General features: G+C 44.9%; 1 protein-coding gene and 1 pseudogene across 4 annotated transcripts; both read left to right on the top strand.

Annotated features, from left to right (window-relative positions):
• Positions 1–4066: 4066 nt before the first annotated feature.
• Positions 4067–5156, top strand: LOC109746383 (uncharacterized; annotated as a pseudogene).
• Positions 5157–10150: 4994 nt separating this feature from the next.
• On the top strand, positions 10151–14424 carry LOC109746388 (uncharacterized). Of its 4 annotated transcripts, none has more exons than XM_020305504.4 (6): positions 10151–10380; positions 11145–11186; positions 11971–12001; positions 12724–12800; positions 13076–13378; positions 14187–14424. In XM_020305504.4, the coding sequence occupies exons 1-6, from the start codon at positions 10242–10244 to the stop codon at positions 14246–14248; spliced, it is 654 nt and encodes a 217-aa protein (XP_020161093.1). In that variant the 5' UTR covers positions 10151–10241; the 3' UTR covers positions 14249–14424. The 4 variants fall into 4 exon arrangements, with proteins under 4 accessions (XP_020161093.1, XP_040257525.1, XP_020161091.1 ...); XM_040401591.3 differs by having other exon boundaries at positions 10878–11186; XM_020305502.4 differs by having other exon boundaries at positions 10152–10380; positions 13073–13378.

The following is a 14424-nucleotide window of genomic DNA, read 5'->3' as shown; positions in this document are numbered from 1 at the left end:
TGCATCGTGGAGTCGTGACTGGAGTGAAAACCGACGAGGTTGCTCAAGCAGGCGGTAGTCCTTTGTGCCGTTTGTCGATGTGGCCGAGAGCGTGGGTGGTGGAGCCGTGGTCGAAGTAGCCGTGTGAAGAATGCCGTGGTCGATGTCGAGGAAGTCGTCGTGGAGCCGCGGGCGCAAGGAGGCGCCGAGTTAGTCATGGGCGCAGTGGTGTCGAAGTAGTGGTGCGCCAGGAAGTAGATGATGTTGACGACGCGTCGCGCCGGGGTTGCCAACCCCGGGGACACATCGTAGACGAAGGCACGCGTCGGTGTTGCCAGTACCGGGCATGCGTAGACGGACGAAGACGAAGTTGACGAAACGCCGCACCAGGCTTGCCAGGCCCGGGGACACGTCACGGACGAAGGCACGCGGCGGTGTTGCCAGCACCGGGCATGCGTAGACTGGGACCTGCACGAGCTGTACGCCATGTCGAAGAAGTCCGAGAGGCCAGCAGAGAAGGACTCGACGACGGTTGCGGCGCCAATCGGCGCGGGGCCAGTGTCGCCCGCGGTTGTCGGAGTAGACGAAGCGGTCGGGGTAGATGACGGCGACGCTGGCGACGGGCTGGTGCTGAACGAAGATGAAGGGGGTGGACGGGCGGCTGCGACGCCTACGGGGGTAGCGGCGGCGGCGGCGACGACTAGGTTAGGAGCGCGGCGGCGATGCTCGAAGTAGGCAAAGAACTCTGACAGCGTGACGAAGACCGGCGCTGACGGTGGCGTTCCCGCGCCAAGGGAGACGGCGCGACGCATACCACGGGAAGTCGACGCGCGTGGACGGTGAAGTGGAGCGCGGGCCACGGCGCTACGGCCCGAATGGCCGACGCAGCGGCGGCGAGCAGGTCGGGGCGACGGCGAAAGACCTCGGGGCGGTCGCAGGGACCGCGGGGCGCAGCGCTACAACCCGAAGGGGCGGCAGAGCACGGGTCGGTGCAACCACGGGGATGGCCTCGGAGCGGCGGCGCGGACCGCGTGCCATGCTCGCTACGGCCCGACGGGGCGACGCAGTGGTGGCGCGAGGGTCGGTGCAGCTACGGGGACGGCCTGGAGCGGACGGCCCCGGGGCAGCGGTGGACCGGGGGCGCTGCGGTCCGAAGGGGCCACACAGCGTTGACGCGGGTCGGTGCAGCCGGGAGAAGAACCACGGGGCGGCGACGCTGCGGCACGAGGGACGCAGTGGCAGCCCGTTGCTCGATCGGTAGAGGAGCGCGCTGAACTCGGGACAGTCTTCACGGGGCCTGGAGAGGCGCGCGCAACCGACGGGCCAGGTCGGTCGCACGGCGTAGATGAGGCGGATCGCAGCGGCGGGCGGGTGATCAATCCGATCGCGCGCGAGGTCGGGGACGCCGCTTGGTGAAGACGAGGTGGCGGCGTAGTCCGAGATGAAGCCGACGACGATGGACGGCGTGGGACGACGTGCAGACGAGCGCGTCAGCACCGGCACCAGGGCCACCAAAGCAGCGCCAGCGCCCGGGCAGCGAGGCCCGAGCGACCAACGGAGCAGCGGCGCACGAGCTCAAGGCAGCCGACGGGCATGACGCAGTCGGCTCGACGCAGCCGGGGACGAGGCCGTCGAGACAACCCGCAGGGCCCCCGTGGAAACACGGCGAAGGCGGGTGGGGTGGATCGATTGGCGGGCCGACGCGCAAGCAGCGGTTATGATTGGCCGCTGCATGGCGTGAGGCCGCCGGGTGTAGGCAATGCAGGTGTCCGGGTCGGAGCAGGGCGGTGACGGCCGGCGCAGGGCGACGAGCGGGCCGGCGCGCGGACGACTGCCTTGAGGGGCCACCTGTCGCGCGAGGCCGCTGGGTCTGTAAAGTATCCGGCCGGTCACGCCGGTGTCGGAGTAGAGGCGCGGGGTGTCGACGGCGGCGACGGGCGACGCAAACCGATCAAGTATAGATCGAAAAACCAAAAAGGAAAACCGTCGATCAAAGCGACCGGCGAGAGAGAGAGAGAGAAAAAAACCCGAATCAAAGGATCGGAAAAGCACTCTCTAGGGCAGTCGGTCAACATGTGGCGGACGAACCCTAGGTACGGGCGGCGCGGCCCCCGGCGGCGGTCATGGAGGTCGACCGCCCCGAGGGCGGCGCGCGGGTGCGGAAGCGGCGGCGGTTAGGTTTTAGAATCCGGAAACTGATACCATGTTAGAAAAGAGAGAGAGGATTGGTGTAATTGTTATTGTATTGCTTGAGCCTCGTGAGCATATATATAGAAGTACAAAGATCAACTTGAAATACAAGACAAGGCATGACCAAATCCTAATCTATCATATACTTTCTAATAATCCTTATATTCAACACATTGTACCAAAGACAAGTATAATCAATGTTATAACCTGCCAAGCGATGCAAAAGTCGCAATTTATGGTTGAAATAGCAATCATCTTAATCTTATATGTGATGAGGGCACGGTCCCTTTATAGTCTCTCATAGGGGTTGTTTCGATACCAAGTTATGTGCGTCTTTTGATGGATAACCGAGGGATATTCACCGCCTTGCTGACCATCCATTGGATGGACCCGACAATGACCATCCAACGCGCCCTCCGGGAGCAGCCTCCCTTTGCAGCAAAAGCGGTGTTGCAGTTTTCTGCAACAAAGGTCTAATAGAGGTCATGTTACAGCTGCAACATAAGTCCTTCGCAAGAAAAAAGTTGTGTTTTTTTCCGGGCTGAAACACCCTTTTGCAACGATTGCAACAAGCCCTTTGTTACAAACACAAAACATACCCGGCCGGTCGTTTCATTCTGTGATGACACCACCTCGGCTGCACCTCGGTCCACTCCGTCACCTCGCCGAAGCCAAATCCGGCGAGCTGCCGCGGCCAGTCCACCATCGTTCGCCGTGGCCGCCTCACAGCGCTTGGGGATGGTGCATGACCGCAGCAAGCGGGAAAAGCGGTCGCCCGTCTCATGGCAAATGCACGTTAATCAGTTATCAGTATAGCAAACAACCCAGGTCACAAGAAAGATGCTCCACGACATGCTCTCCCCCGGTTTGCAGTACCTTGCCGCCTATCCATATCGGTGGTTGGCGACGATCCAATCGTACATGCCAGCCAGCTGATCATTTCGACATAGCTGTCCTCGTTGACCATTGTTGGCATCCATGTGTACGCAGCCTAGCTAGCTGCGTGATCATTTTCATTTCGACATGAGGTTGGCCTATGGGTTGTTGCAGCTCACCCATCACCTGCACAGATCGCGTCAAAACGGCTCCAAATCGTCATCGAGTTCCATGTACGTACGTGACGATAGTTCATCAGTGCGGCCGACATGCGCGTTTTCTATGCACCCCGGTGCGGGAAATGAGTCGTGAGAAGGTTCGTCTCGTGGCGTTTTGGCAACATGCCCAGGCGTAGTGCCAGCAGTGTCCGGACCAACTACGGCGACTTATTTGTCCCATGTTCAGGCTAGCTCATGCTCCGTGATGATCATGGCTGGGAAAGGTTGTTGCCCCGAATCTTATGCTTAAACTACTGATTAGGTCTTCATCACGCTCATGTGATGCCATATTCCTCCTTCACCGGCTATGCCGGCGCCTTGCATGCAATTATACTTTTGTTCTTTCTTGGAGTGCAATATATGGTGGGTGGGCAGATGTAGTGCTCCTATTCGATTATGCCTAGCTAAAAAAATGTGTTATTTCATTAGATGATGGCATGGATTTCGGTGTGTGACGAGTCATGGCGACGGTGGAACGTAACCACTGCCACGTCATCTCATCAAGATGACCACAAGTGTGATGCTGCACTGCAACAATGAAAGTTCGTGCCGTAATATATTTCTTAGAATCCCCTATATATATATATATTCCCTCTTCCTTTTGTGGCAACTCGGCCATTAAACGTTCGTTGGAGGTCGCCTCAGCTCCAGCCATGGCAGAGAAGGTGTGAGCGCCCTGTTTCATGCATACATGCTTACCTTCATCTGCATGCGTGCATGCATGGTTGATTTGGCGGGTGGAGTAGTGGTGTTGTGAACAATAGTCAAGTACTCGATTTAATTTTGTCAAATTAACCCTGTAATACGACGTGGATCCATTTTGTGTTTTGCTTATTGACTTCGATGCAATTAACATCCATGGATCAGAGAAGGAGAAGATCAGGACCATCAATTTCGACACGAAGAAAAACACGGTGACCGTCTCCGGTCCGTTCGACCCGGTGAAGCTGTCCAAGAAGCTGCGATGCAAGGCCTGCAAGGCGATCAAGGACATCAAGATCGTCGAAGAGAAGAAGCCCGATGCCAAGAAGCCTGAAGAGAAGAAGCCGGAGGAGAAGAAGCCCAAGGAGAAGAAGCCGGCCGCCGATGGCTGCAAGTGCTGCTGCAAGAAGCCCGACGAGAAGAAGCCGGATGAGAAGAAGAAGCCCGACGAGAAGAAGCCGGAGGAAAAGAAGAAACCCGACGAGAAGAAGCCGGACAAGAAGAAGCCGGAGGAGAAGCCGAAGCCCAAGGAGGAACCCAAACCAGCCGCGCCGTCGACGACGGTGAACCTGCAGTTCACGCAGATCTGCAACCTCTGCTACCCGTGGCCATGCAGCGACCCGAGCCACTGGGGAGGCGTGCATCAGTACCCGCATCCCCAGCCGCAGTGGCCGTGCGAGCCGCCGCAGATGCCGGCGTACCCCGCCCCCCACCACCCTCAGCACCCGCCCTGGGCGGCGCCGGCGACCCCGAAGAGGCAGCCGTGCGGAGGCCCGGCGTACTGCGGAGGAGGGTGCGGCTCGTGCGGCGGCGGCGGGTACGGGGCGTGGCCGCCGCCGATGCCAACGCCGCTGCAGATGATGCAGCCCCCGCCGATGGGCTGCGGCGGGCCGGCGTCGTCGTGCAGAGGGTGCAAGGGCTGCCGGATCGTGAGGGGAGGTTCATCTACGAGGAGTACCCACCCAGTGCGTGCACCATCATGTGATTCTCAGGCCAGCGACCGTTCGTGCATGCATGCATGCGCTGTTCTACCTCTCCGCACGTTGTTTTTCGTGGTTCGACCGATGTTCAATATTTGCCATGTATGTTTCGTGCACAGTACTGCATTTGTTTATGTCTATATCCGCAGCAAAGAAGGTGTAGCTGCCACGTGCAATTTTCAGTGTGAAAATAGATGCTCTCGGAACAATTGATGTAGCTTTTTATAGATGATTTCAATTTTTGGGGCAATAAAAGTTCGGAAATGCTAGTATTTGTAGAGGGTTTCGGCATACGAAAATTCAAAAGGCAAATTCGTCACCTAGTTAGGCAAATTCGTCACCTAGTTAGGTGGACACTAGCAGTGGAAGCCACTCGGGGTAGAGCGATGCGGTCAGAAGAAAGAGATCGACTACGGGCAGTCGATTTCTAATATATCACTACGACAATGCTCGTGCATTGCAATGGGATATAAATATTCAGTATGTTAACTTGAGATTTAACTGCCCGTGATTTACATTATATTTTGATGAGAAATTTGGTAAGTAACTAAAGTAAAATTGAGGTGATTGATTTTCGTTAGGGCGGGGGAGGGGGGGGGGGGGGGGGGAGGGGGTGAACGAAGGGGTAGTGAGAAAAAAATGAAACATGAAACATCACATTTCTTTTAGGACGCCAATATTGAGGGAACGTACGGTGGGAGCCCTTCCCAGACCGAACGAATCTTTCCCCAAGGCAGGGAGGAACGATCGAACAATTTCGTTCTGAGTGGGAGGCCTCCCAACGCGAACAACCTTATGTCGCTTCGTGCTAACATGCCAAACATGCCCATTTAAGGTACCCAAAACGTAAAAAAAAAACAGAAAACCAACTAAAAACTGAGAAAAAAACTTTACAGTAAAAATCACACGAAATCTAGACAAGTTCATATAGAAAAAGTTGATGAAAAAAAATATATATATTGCCATGGATTAGATGATAAAATTGCACTGTTATACTTGTTAAAACAACAACACAAACAAAAGTACGTACATGCCATGACAGAGCACAACTAGCAAAATTTTCATGGTCTGCATTAAAAAGGAGGACATGTGTTGCCGTGCTCCAACAAGAAAAATAATGCTTGAAAAAAATTATTTGCCATGTACTTGAAAATAAATTTTCCATGCGGCGTGAAGATAAAATGCCATTGGTATAACATAATAAAAGAATTTGCCGTGCCCCATAAACTACATTTACCAAGATCCATGAACTTAGGTTGACATGTTCCATTAGATAGTACATTTTTTGCCATTGTTGCAAAAAGAGAGGTAATTTTCCATGATGCATAAACTACAAATGCCATGCTCCATGAACTTAAATATGCCATGGTCTCATAGAAAGTAATTGTTGCCATGTTGCAAGAGAAAAGGAAAAAGGTATATGAATTATAGACATTTGTCATGGAAATTTTCAGAGATCTCTAAATTAAAATATTTCTATTACATGGCAAGTATATACAGCATAGTGGATTGACATGGCAAGAATGATATGTAAAGAATAAAAGCAATTTGCCATGGTCCATAAACTAATTTTGCCATGGTCCATATAGTAAGTTTGTCGTGTCAGAGAAATAAAAATATATACATTTGAAGAAAATGGTGGCAAACTATTTGAAGGATGGCAAGTTTGCCATGTTTTAGAAACTTTCAAATTTTGCCATGTTTAGTGATCGTTTGTCATGGCAATTTTAGAGATGTCTAAAAACATGGCAAATTTAAACATGGGACTTGAGTTAAACTTGCCATGTTAAATCTAAAAAAAGCATTTGCATAATTTTTTTTGACAAATATAAGACAGAAGAATTTTGCCATAGTACTTGAATTAAACTTGCCATGGTCCATCTAGTAAGTTTCCCAAGTTAGAGAAATAAAAAAATATATACATTTGAAGAAAATGGTGGCAAACTATTTGAAGGATGGCAAGTTTGCCACGTTTTAGAAACTTTCTGAATTTGGCATGTTTAAGTGATCGTTTGTCATGGCAATTTTAGAGTTGTTTAAAAACATGGCAAATTTAGACATGGGACTCGAGTTAAACTTTCCATGCCAAATCTTTAAAGAAAATTGTCATTTATGTAAAATATAATTTGGCAACAATAAGACAAAAGAATTTTGCCTTGGTACTTGAATTAAACTTGCCATGGTCCATCTAGTAAGTTTTCCATGTTAGAGAAATAAAAATATATACATTTGAATAAAATGGTGGCAAACTATTTGAAGGTTGGCAAGTTTGCCATGTTTTAGAAACTTTCAGAATTTGGCATGTTTAAGTGATCGTTTGTCATGGCAATTTTACAGTTGTTTAAAAACATGGCAAATTTAGACATGGGACTCGAGTTAAAATTTCCATGTCAAATCTTTAAAGAAAATTGTCATTTATGTAAAATATAATTTGGCAATGATAAGACGGAAGAATTTTCCCATGGTACTTGAATTAAACTTGCCATAAACTATTTTTTGCCATGGTCCATATAGGAAGTTTGCCATGTTAGAGAAAAAAATACATTTGGAGAAAATGGTGGCAAATTATTTGAAGGATGGCAAGTTTGCCATGTTTTAGAAACTTTTAAAATTTGCCATGTTGTAGCGATCATTTGTCATGGCAATTTTAGGGATGTCTAAAAATATGTCAAATTTAGACATGGGACTTGAGTTAAACTTGCCATGTCAAATTTTTAAAGAAAATTGTAATTTATGACAAATATAATTTGGCAATGATAAGACAAAAGAATTTTGCCATGATACTTGAATTAAACTTGCCATGATCCCTAAACTAATTTTGCCATGGTCCATATAGTAAGTTTGCCATGTTAGAGAAATAAAAAATATATACATTTGAAGAAAATGGTCTCAAAATATTTGAAGGATGGCAAGTTTGCCATGTTTTAGAAACTTTCAGAAATTACCATGTTTTAGAGAAGAGAAAACTTCAAAACCTAGGAAAAGGAAGAAAAAAACCCAAAAAAAAACCATGTAAACCCTGAAAACATGTACAGGAAAATTAAAAAACCGATATCCAGAGGAGCCCCGGCTCGCGACACGAGGCGATCGCTGGGCGGACCACTTGGTGCGCTCCAAGACCATAAAAGTGACCCTTGCAAGAGCCCCGCAAAGTTGCTCTCTGAGTCCTATGGTTCATTTGCATGAAGATGTTTTTGCCTCGTTTTGAAATGGGCTGGCCCACTTCTCCTCGCTCGGCCGCTTTGGGATCTATCGATTGCTTGCTGTACTGGTTTTTGATCTGGTTTCTTTTTGGTTTTCTTCTTTTTTTTAACCATTTTGTTTTCTTTTTTCTTTGTTTTTTTGGGGGTTTTATTGGTTTTCTTCAGTTTTCTTTGTACATTTTTCATATGTATTAGGAACCCTTTTTATATACACCTTTAACATTTTTCAAATACATGATTAGAACTATTATTTTTGAAAACTTTTTTTTTTGGGTTTACCTTCTTCATACATCTTTTATAGTTTTTATATACATAAAAATTAACTTTTATATACACTTTTAACATTTTGAAAGTACATGATTATCATTTTCTAACACATGTAATATTTTGATGTCTACTTTTTCCATAGAAATTGTATATTTTTTGTATACATTAGGAAAATTTTATATATACACGTTTAACTTTTTGGAATATATGATTTACATTTTTGTAAACATATATTTTAGGTCTATTTTTTCATAGAAATTATACATTTTTTGTATACACACTTAATATTTTCCAAATACATGATTAACATTTCTAAAACTTATATTTTTAGGTCTATTTTGTCCATACAGATTGTACATTTGTATGCATCGGGAACAATTTTTTAATACACATTAAAAAATCTGAATAAATGATTAACATTTTAAAACTTAAATTTTTTATGTCTATTTTTTCATACACATTGTACATTTTTTGTATACATCAGAATCATTTATTTATACACATTTAACATCTTTCAAATGTATACACTTCTCAGATGTTTTATGTAAACGGGCATTTTTGTAATATATATATACATGGGGGGAAAGAGGTTGTGGCCTGTGGCCACCCGCGCGTTGGGCCGGCCCAGGCAAGGCTACCCTACGTTTCGCCATAAGTAAGACATTGGCGCGCCCCCTAGCAAGCGGAACCCTACCACAAATCACTAATTAAGGGTTACCTGTCACTTCCAACTTCTGAGGCGAACTGCATGTGCGTACCGGAGTTTTTCCTTTTTCATAAATTCGTTTATTCATATATTTTATCTCTTGAATCGTGTGTCCAAATCCTGAACCGTTTTTATCGTTGGATTTCTCGTGTCAAGATCTTCAAAACTTTACTTCACGTTAATAGGTTTCAACGAACTTTTTTAAATGAAAAACAAACTAAAGTAGAAAAAATAGAAAAAAATCCAGAACCGGGAATTGAAAAAATGAATGGCAATAAAAGGAAGAAAAAACCTGGAGCCGGAAGCATGGTTTCGGTTTTCACTATTTCTCCTTTTCGAGAAGCACAATCTGCGGAAGCAAATATATGTTTCTTATGAAAACACAGTTTCCTTTTTTCCGTGAAAGCAAATTTGTGCATCCATGAAAAGCAAATATGTGTGCTTCTAGTTTTGAGATCTAGAAGAAAAAATAGACGAAACATATCATGGCAAATTTATTGTAAACACAATTACAACTTTAGTGTAAATATCATGGCAATTTTTGGCAAAAAAAGTCGTTGAAACATATCAACATAGGATCTAGTTTTGAGATGTCGTCGAGATGGATTTATTGGTGAAAAATGGATTTTTAAAGAGATTTTTTATTTAGGAGATAAAACATTTTTAAGTCTGAAAACCAAAAATATTCCTGCTGATGTCACCTGTTTTGACTTGGCAAAAAAGAATGATAATGGAGGCATTTGGGCCATGTTGAATTGTGCCATACGTGTGGGCGTTATCATTTAGGAAAGATAAAGATTAGGTAAAGATGAGGGGACTTTTTCCTTCCCCCCCCCCCCCTCTCTTGGGTTGCTGGATTCGCTGGGTTGGCCCGATGGGCTTTATATACATCCTACCTGGAGCCTCTCAGTTTCGGCCGCACAGCCCACACATGCCCTGGGCTGACGCTCGGTGTATGATTGTGTGCGGAGGAGATCGAAGGCGAGAGCGATCCAACGGCTTCAAGAGGGCCCTCGATCTATATAAATCGGGGACCGGCAACACGCAAAAACCCTAACGAACAGGGTTTAACCGTGACGAGGAGGTTCTCTTCTCTGCTGCCTCCTCACGTACCCTGGCTATGGCTTTCATCGCGTCCAAGCTCGTTCGGGCAGCCCTAGCATCACGCCCCATTGGAGATACTGCTGGTGGCATCTCGCCGTGTCTCCCCTGGCTCTATCTGACTGGCGATTCCATCCGTCGCATGTCTGCAGCTGCAGGTAATCCGAGACAGCTCTTTCGTCATTTGGATCTAAGTCCTGAATGCCAAAATTCCCAAAGTAATTCTTCTTACTTGGATCTGAATTTCATACCTAAAATTCCCATGTTATTTTGATAGCTCTTTCCGAAATCGGATCTGAATCTTAATTGGATTATAACTCTTTCAGAATTTGTATCTGAATACTAAGGATTCTTAGGCTTTGGATATGAAAAGGAATCCGCCTTACTTGGATCTGAATTTAATACCCAGAATTCCCATATTATTTCTTCTTGTCAGTAGATCTATTTGAATAAGCTGGCAGAGATTGGGCCCTATTCATTCGGACATCTGGCAAGCATATTTTTCTTAGTAAAACTAAGTGTTTAAAAAACTGGTTTATGATGATTCATGATGTCTTGATGTCTCTGCTTTCAATCAAATTAATTCCGTTGAGAGCATTATTACAAATGATGCTATTTTACAATCGAATTTTAACTCTGTGCTACTGAACGGCAGGCGGTTCTTTGTCAAAAAAAATTCTCGGACTAGTCTTTACGGCGGACATAAATCCAAATGAAAAATATCCCCTTGTTGATGAGAATTCCATTAAGTCCAAGGAATCTCTGTGGGCCTTGTATAAATGCTGGTGCAAGTATCGTGGGGTATCTCGTAGCCATGAAGAAATGACCCGCCGGTTCAGGTCATTTAGGGCTTGTGCAATGTCCGTGTACAAAGCTAACAATTCTGGATCGTCGCAAGTGTCTCAACTGGGCCCATTTGCAGATATGACTAAGGCGGAGATTGCTCGGCTGTTTCCTCCTCGTGGTAAGAAAAATAATCCAAGCTCTTCTAGCCCTACTGTGCATTACTTCGTTATTATATGAACTCATCTAGTTTTTATTATTTTCTGTATTTGCATGTATGTCTTCCGCTCTTATGTGTAGTGAACTTGGCAGACAATTTCGGTTTTTTAGTGTATAAAACTGTTCTTTTGACACCATCAACGGTTATGTTCAGTTGGTCTTCTTAGCTTGCATTCTGCACACAACCATCACTAAATTGTTTCAAGGAAAGTGTAGGGCATAGAAGTTATTTGTGTGGTCGAGCTGCTTAGAGCATTGCCAACAAGACTATGGTGAAAATATCAAGTTCTGCTCTTATCATGAGAAACCATACATTGCTCATATGGGTTTGGCTTTGGCAGAGAGAAGATGTAATTAGTTAGCTACCAATCCTTATCCTTTGCTCCTACTACCTTCATTACTTCATGATAAACCCTGCACATAGGCTCAAAATTTGACCTGTTTTAAACCCTCCGTAGCAACCCGTGTAAAACAGAGGCATTTTAAATTTGCTCTAATTGCCATGGAGATTGACAAGCTTGGCAGACCAAATTTTCAAAAAAAATTAAATAGTTGTGTTATTTTTTAGGTTTTGTCATTGTGAAAATACTGGCAACAAGTAGACCACAAAACTGAATTTATTTCTCCGTTCTAGCAGTAGTTGTTCATTGCTTTCCTTACTACTGTATCACCTAAAAAGTGTCTTTCATACACTTTCGAAATGATTCGTTAGATTGACACATGTGTATCTATCTACCTTTGGTCAGGTCCCAAGTGCCGCTTCGGGGAGTCCAGGAGGTAGTGCAGCCCTTAAATAAATAACTAATTGGCAAAATTATGAACTCGTCTTGTCTTATGGTTTATGTTAAACTCTGTTGTACTGGAAGTATCGTTGCTCTATGGTGCTTCTCATGGAATGTTCAGGTGCCAAGTGCAGCTTTGTGTGGTCCATGAGCTAGTGCAGCCCTTAAATAATTACTTGGCAAACTTATGAACGTCTTCTATTGTTGTTTATGGTGAACTCTGTTGCACACAACCATTACTAAATTCTGTTATGAAAATGGTAGGGCATAAAAGTCATTTGTTTGGTCGAGCTGCTTATATCCTCATTACTATTTGGTGAGTATCGGCTACTAGACTATGATTAAGTTCTCGTAGAAGCCATACATCCCTGATTTGGATTTGGGAGCGAGAAGAAACCACCAATCCTAACTTTGCTCCTACTACATTCATTACATCCTGAAAAAAATCCTGCACAAAGGCTCAAAATTTGACCTGTTTTGAACCCTCCATAGCAACCCATGACCCCATGTCAGACATACGCATTTTAAATATGCTAACTGCCACGGAAACTTACAAGATCAAAGTTTCAAAAAATGCATTTATCTTGTTTTCAAGATTCTATAATGGTGAAAAGATTGCCAACAAGCAGATCACTAAACCAGAGTTTATTTCTTTGTTCTAACAGTAGTTGTCCATCCAAGGTCAATTGTTCTAAAAGTAGTTGTCCATCCAAGCAGATCACAAAGCGCAATTGCTTGGCCTCATTTGCTCTCCCTTGGAGCATGCAGTGTGGAAAATCTGGGCTCCACTCAAGGTAAGTTCTTTGCTTGGCTGGCCATCCAAAATAGAGTCTGGACTGCGGATCAATTGGCCAAGCGCGGTTGGCCTAACTCTTTTGGAATATAAATCTGAATCCTGAATACCAAAGCAATTGTCCTTACTTGGATCTAGGTTTAATACCTGAAATTCCCATATTGTTTTGTCTTGATATGTCTCTGCCTTCAATCAAATTAATTCTGTTGAGAGCATTATTACAAATGATGTTATTTTACAATCAAATTTTAACTCTGTGCTACTGATCGGCAGTAGGTTCTTTGTCAGAAGAAAAACTACTCAGCGGCTTTGTGCCGGACGCGGATCCAGAAACCTTTCCCCTGGTTGATGAGAATTCCATTAAGTCCAAGGAATCCCTGTGGGACTTGTATAAACGCTGGTGCAAGTATCATGAGGTATCCCGTGACCATGAAGAAATGACCCACCGGTTCAGGTCATTTAGGGCTTGTGCAATGGCTGTGTACAAAGATAACAATTCTGGATCGTCGCAAGTGTCTCAACTGGGCCCATTTGCAGATATGACTAAGGCAGAGATTGCTCGGCTGTTTCCTCCTCTTGGTAAGAGAAATAATCCAAGCTCTTCTCTACTGTGCATTACTTCGTTATAATACGAACTCATCTAGTTTAATAAAAGCTATATTTCCTGTATTTGCATGTATGTCTTCCGCTCTTATGTGTAGTGAACTTGGCAGACAGTTTCGGTTTTTTAGGGTATAATAAAGACAGTTCTTTTGCCACCATCAATCTGTTATGTTCAGTCAGTCTTCTTTAGCTTGCATTATGCACACAACCATCACTAAATTCCGTCATGAAAAGTGTAGGGCATAGAAGTTATTTGTGTGGTCGAGCTGCTTAGATCCCCAGTACTATTTGCCGAGCATCGCCAACAAGACTGGTGAAAATTTCAAGTTCTGCTGTGATCATGAGAAACCATACATCGCTCATATGGTTTTGGTAGAGAGAGGATGCAATTAGTTAGCTACCAATCCTTATCCTTTGCTCCTACTAGCTTCATTACTTCATGATAAAACCTGCACATAGACTCAAAATTTGACCTGTTTAAAACCCTTCGTAGCAACCCGTGTAAAACAGAGGCATTTTAAATATGCTCTTACTGCCATGGAGATTCACAAGCTTGGCAGACCAAATTTTCAAAAAATGTACAAAATAGTTGTGTTTTTTTTAGGTTTTGTCATTGTGAAAATACTGGCAAAAGCAGACCACTAAACTGAGTTTATTTCTCCGTTATAGCAGTAGTTGTTCATTGCTTTTCTTTACTACTGTATCACCTAAAAAAGTGTCTTTCGTACACTTTTTGAAATGATTCATTAGATTGACACATGTGTATCTATCTACTTTTGGTCAGGTCCCAAGTGCCGCTTTGGGGGGTCGAGGAGGTCGTGCAGTCCTTCAATAAATAATAATTAATTGGCAAAATTATGAACTTGTCTTGTATTATGGTTTATCGTAACTCTCTTGTACTGGAAGTATCGTTGCTCTATGGTGCTTCTCATGGAATGTTCAGGTGCCAAGTGCAGCTTTAGGGGGTCCATGAGCTTAGTGCAGCCCTTAAATAATTAATTGGCAAACTTATGAACGTCTTC

Source organism: Aegilops tauschii, chromosome 2 (assembly GCF_002575655.3).
Source record: "Aegilops tauschii subsp. strangulata cultivar AL8/78 chromosome 2, Aet v6.0, whole genome shotgun sequence".
Lineage (NCBI taxonomy): Eukaryota > Viridiplantae > Streptophyta > Magnoliopsida > Poales > Poaceae > Aegilops > Aegilops tauschii.
Note: the sequence above shows the minus strand (reverse complement) of the source record. Positions and strands in the feature narration are given on the sequence as shown.

Bases quoted from the DNA above. Each gene is read 5' to 3' on its own strand.
- LOC109746388 (XM_040401590.3), top strand. From the start codon at position 10,242: ATGGCTTTCATCGCGTCCAAGCTCGTTCGGGCAGCCCTAGCATCACGC. The intron at 12,002-12,723 runs GTAGTGCAGCCC...CCATCCAAGCAG, and splicing joins CGCTTCGGGGAGTCCAGGAG to ATCACAAAGCGCAATTGCTT. The intron at 13,379-14,186 runs GTAAGAGAAATA...ACTTTTGGTCAG, and splicing joins TCGGCTGTTTCCTCCTCTTG to GTCCCAAGTGCCGCTTTGGG.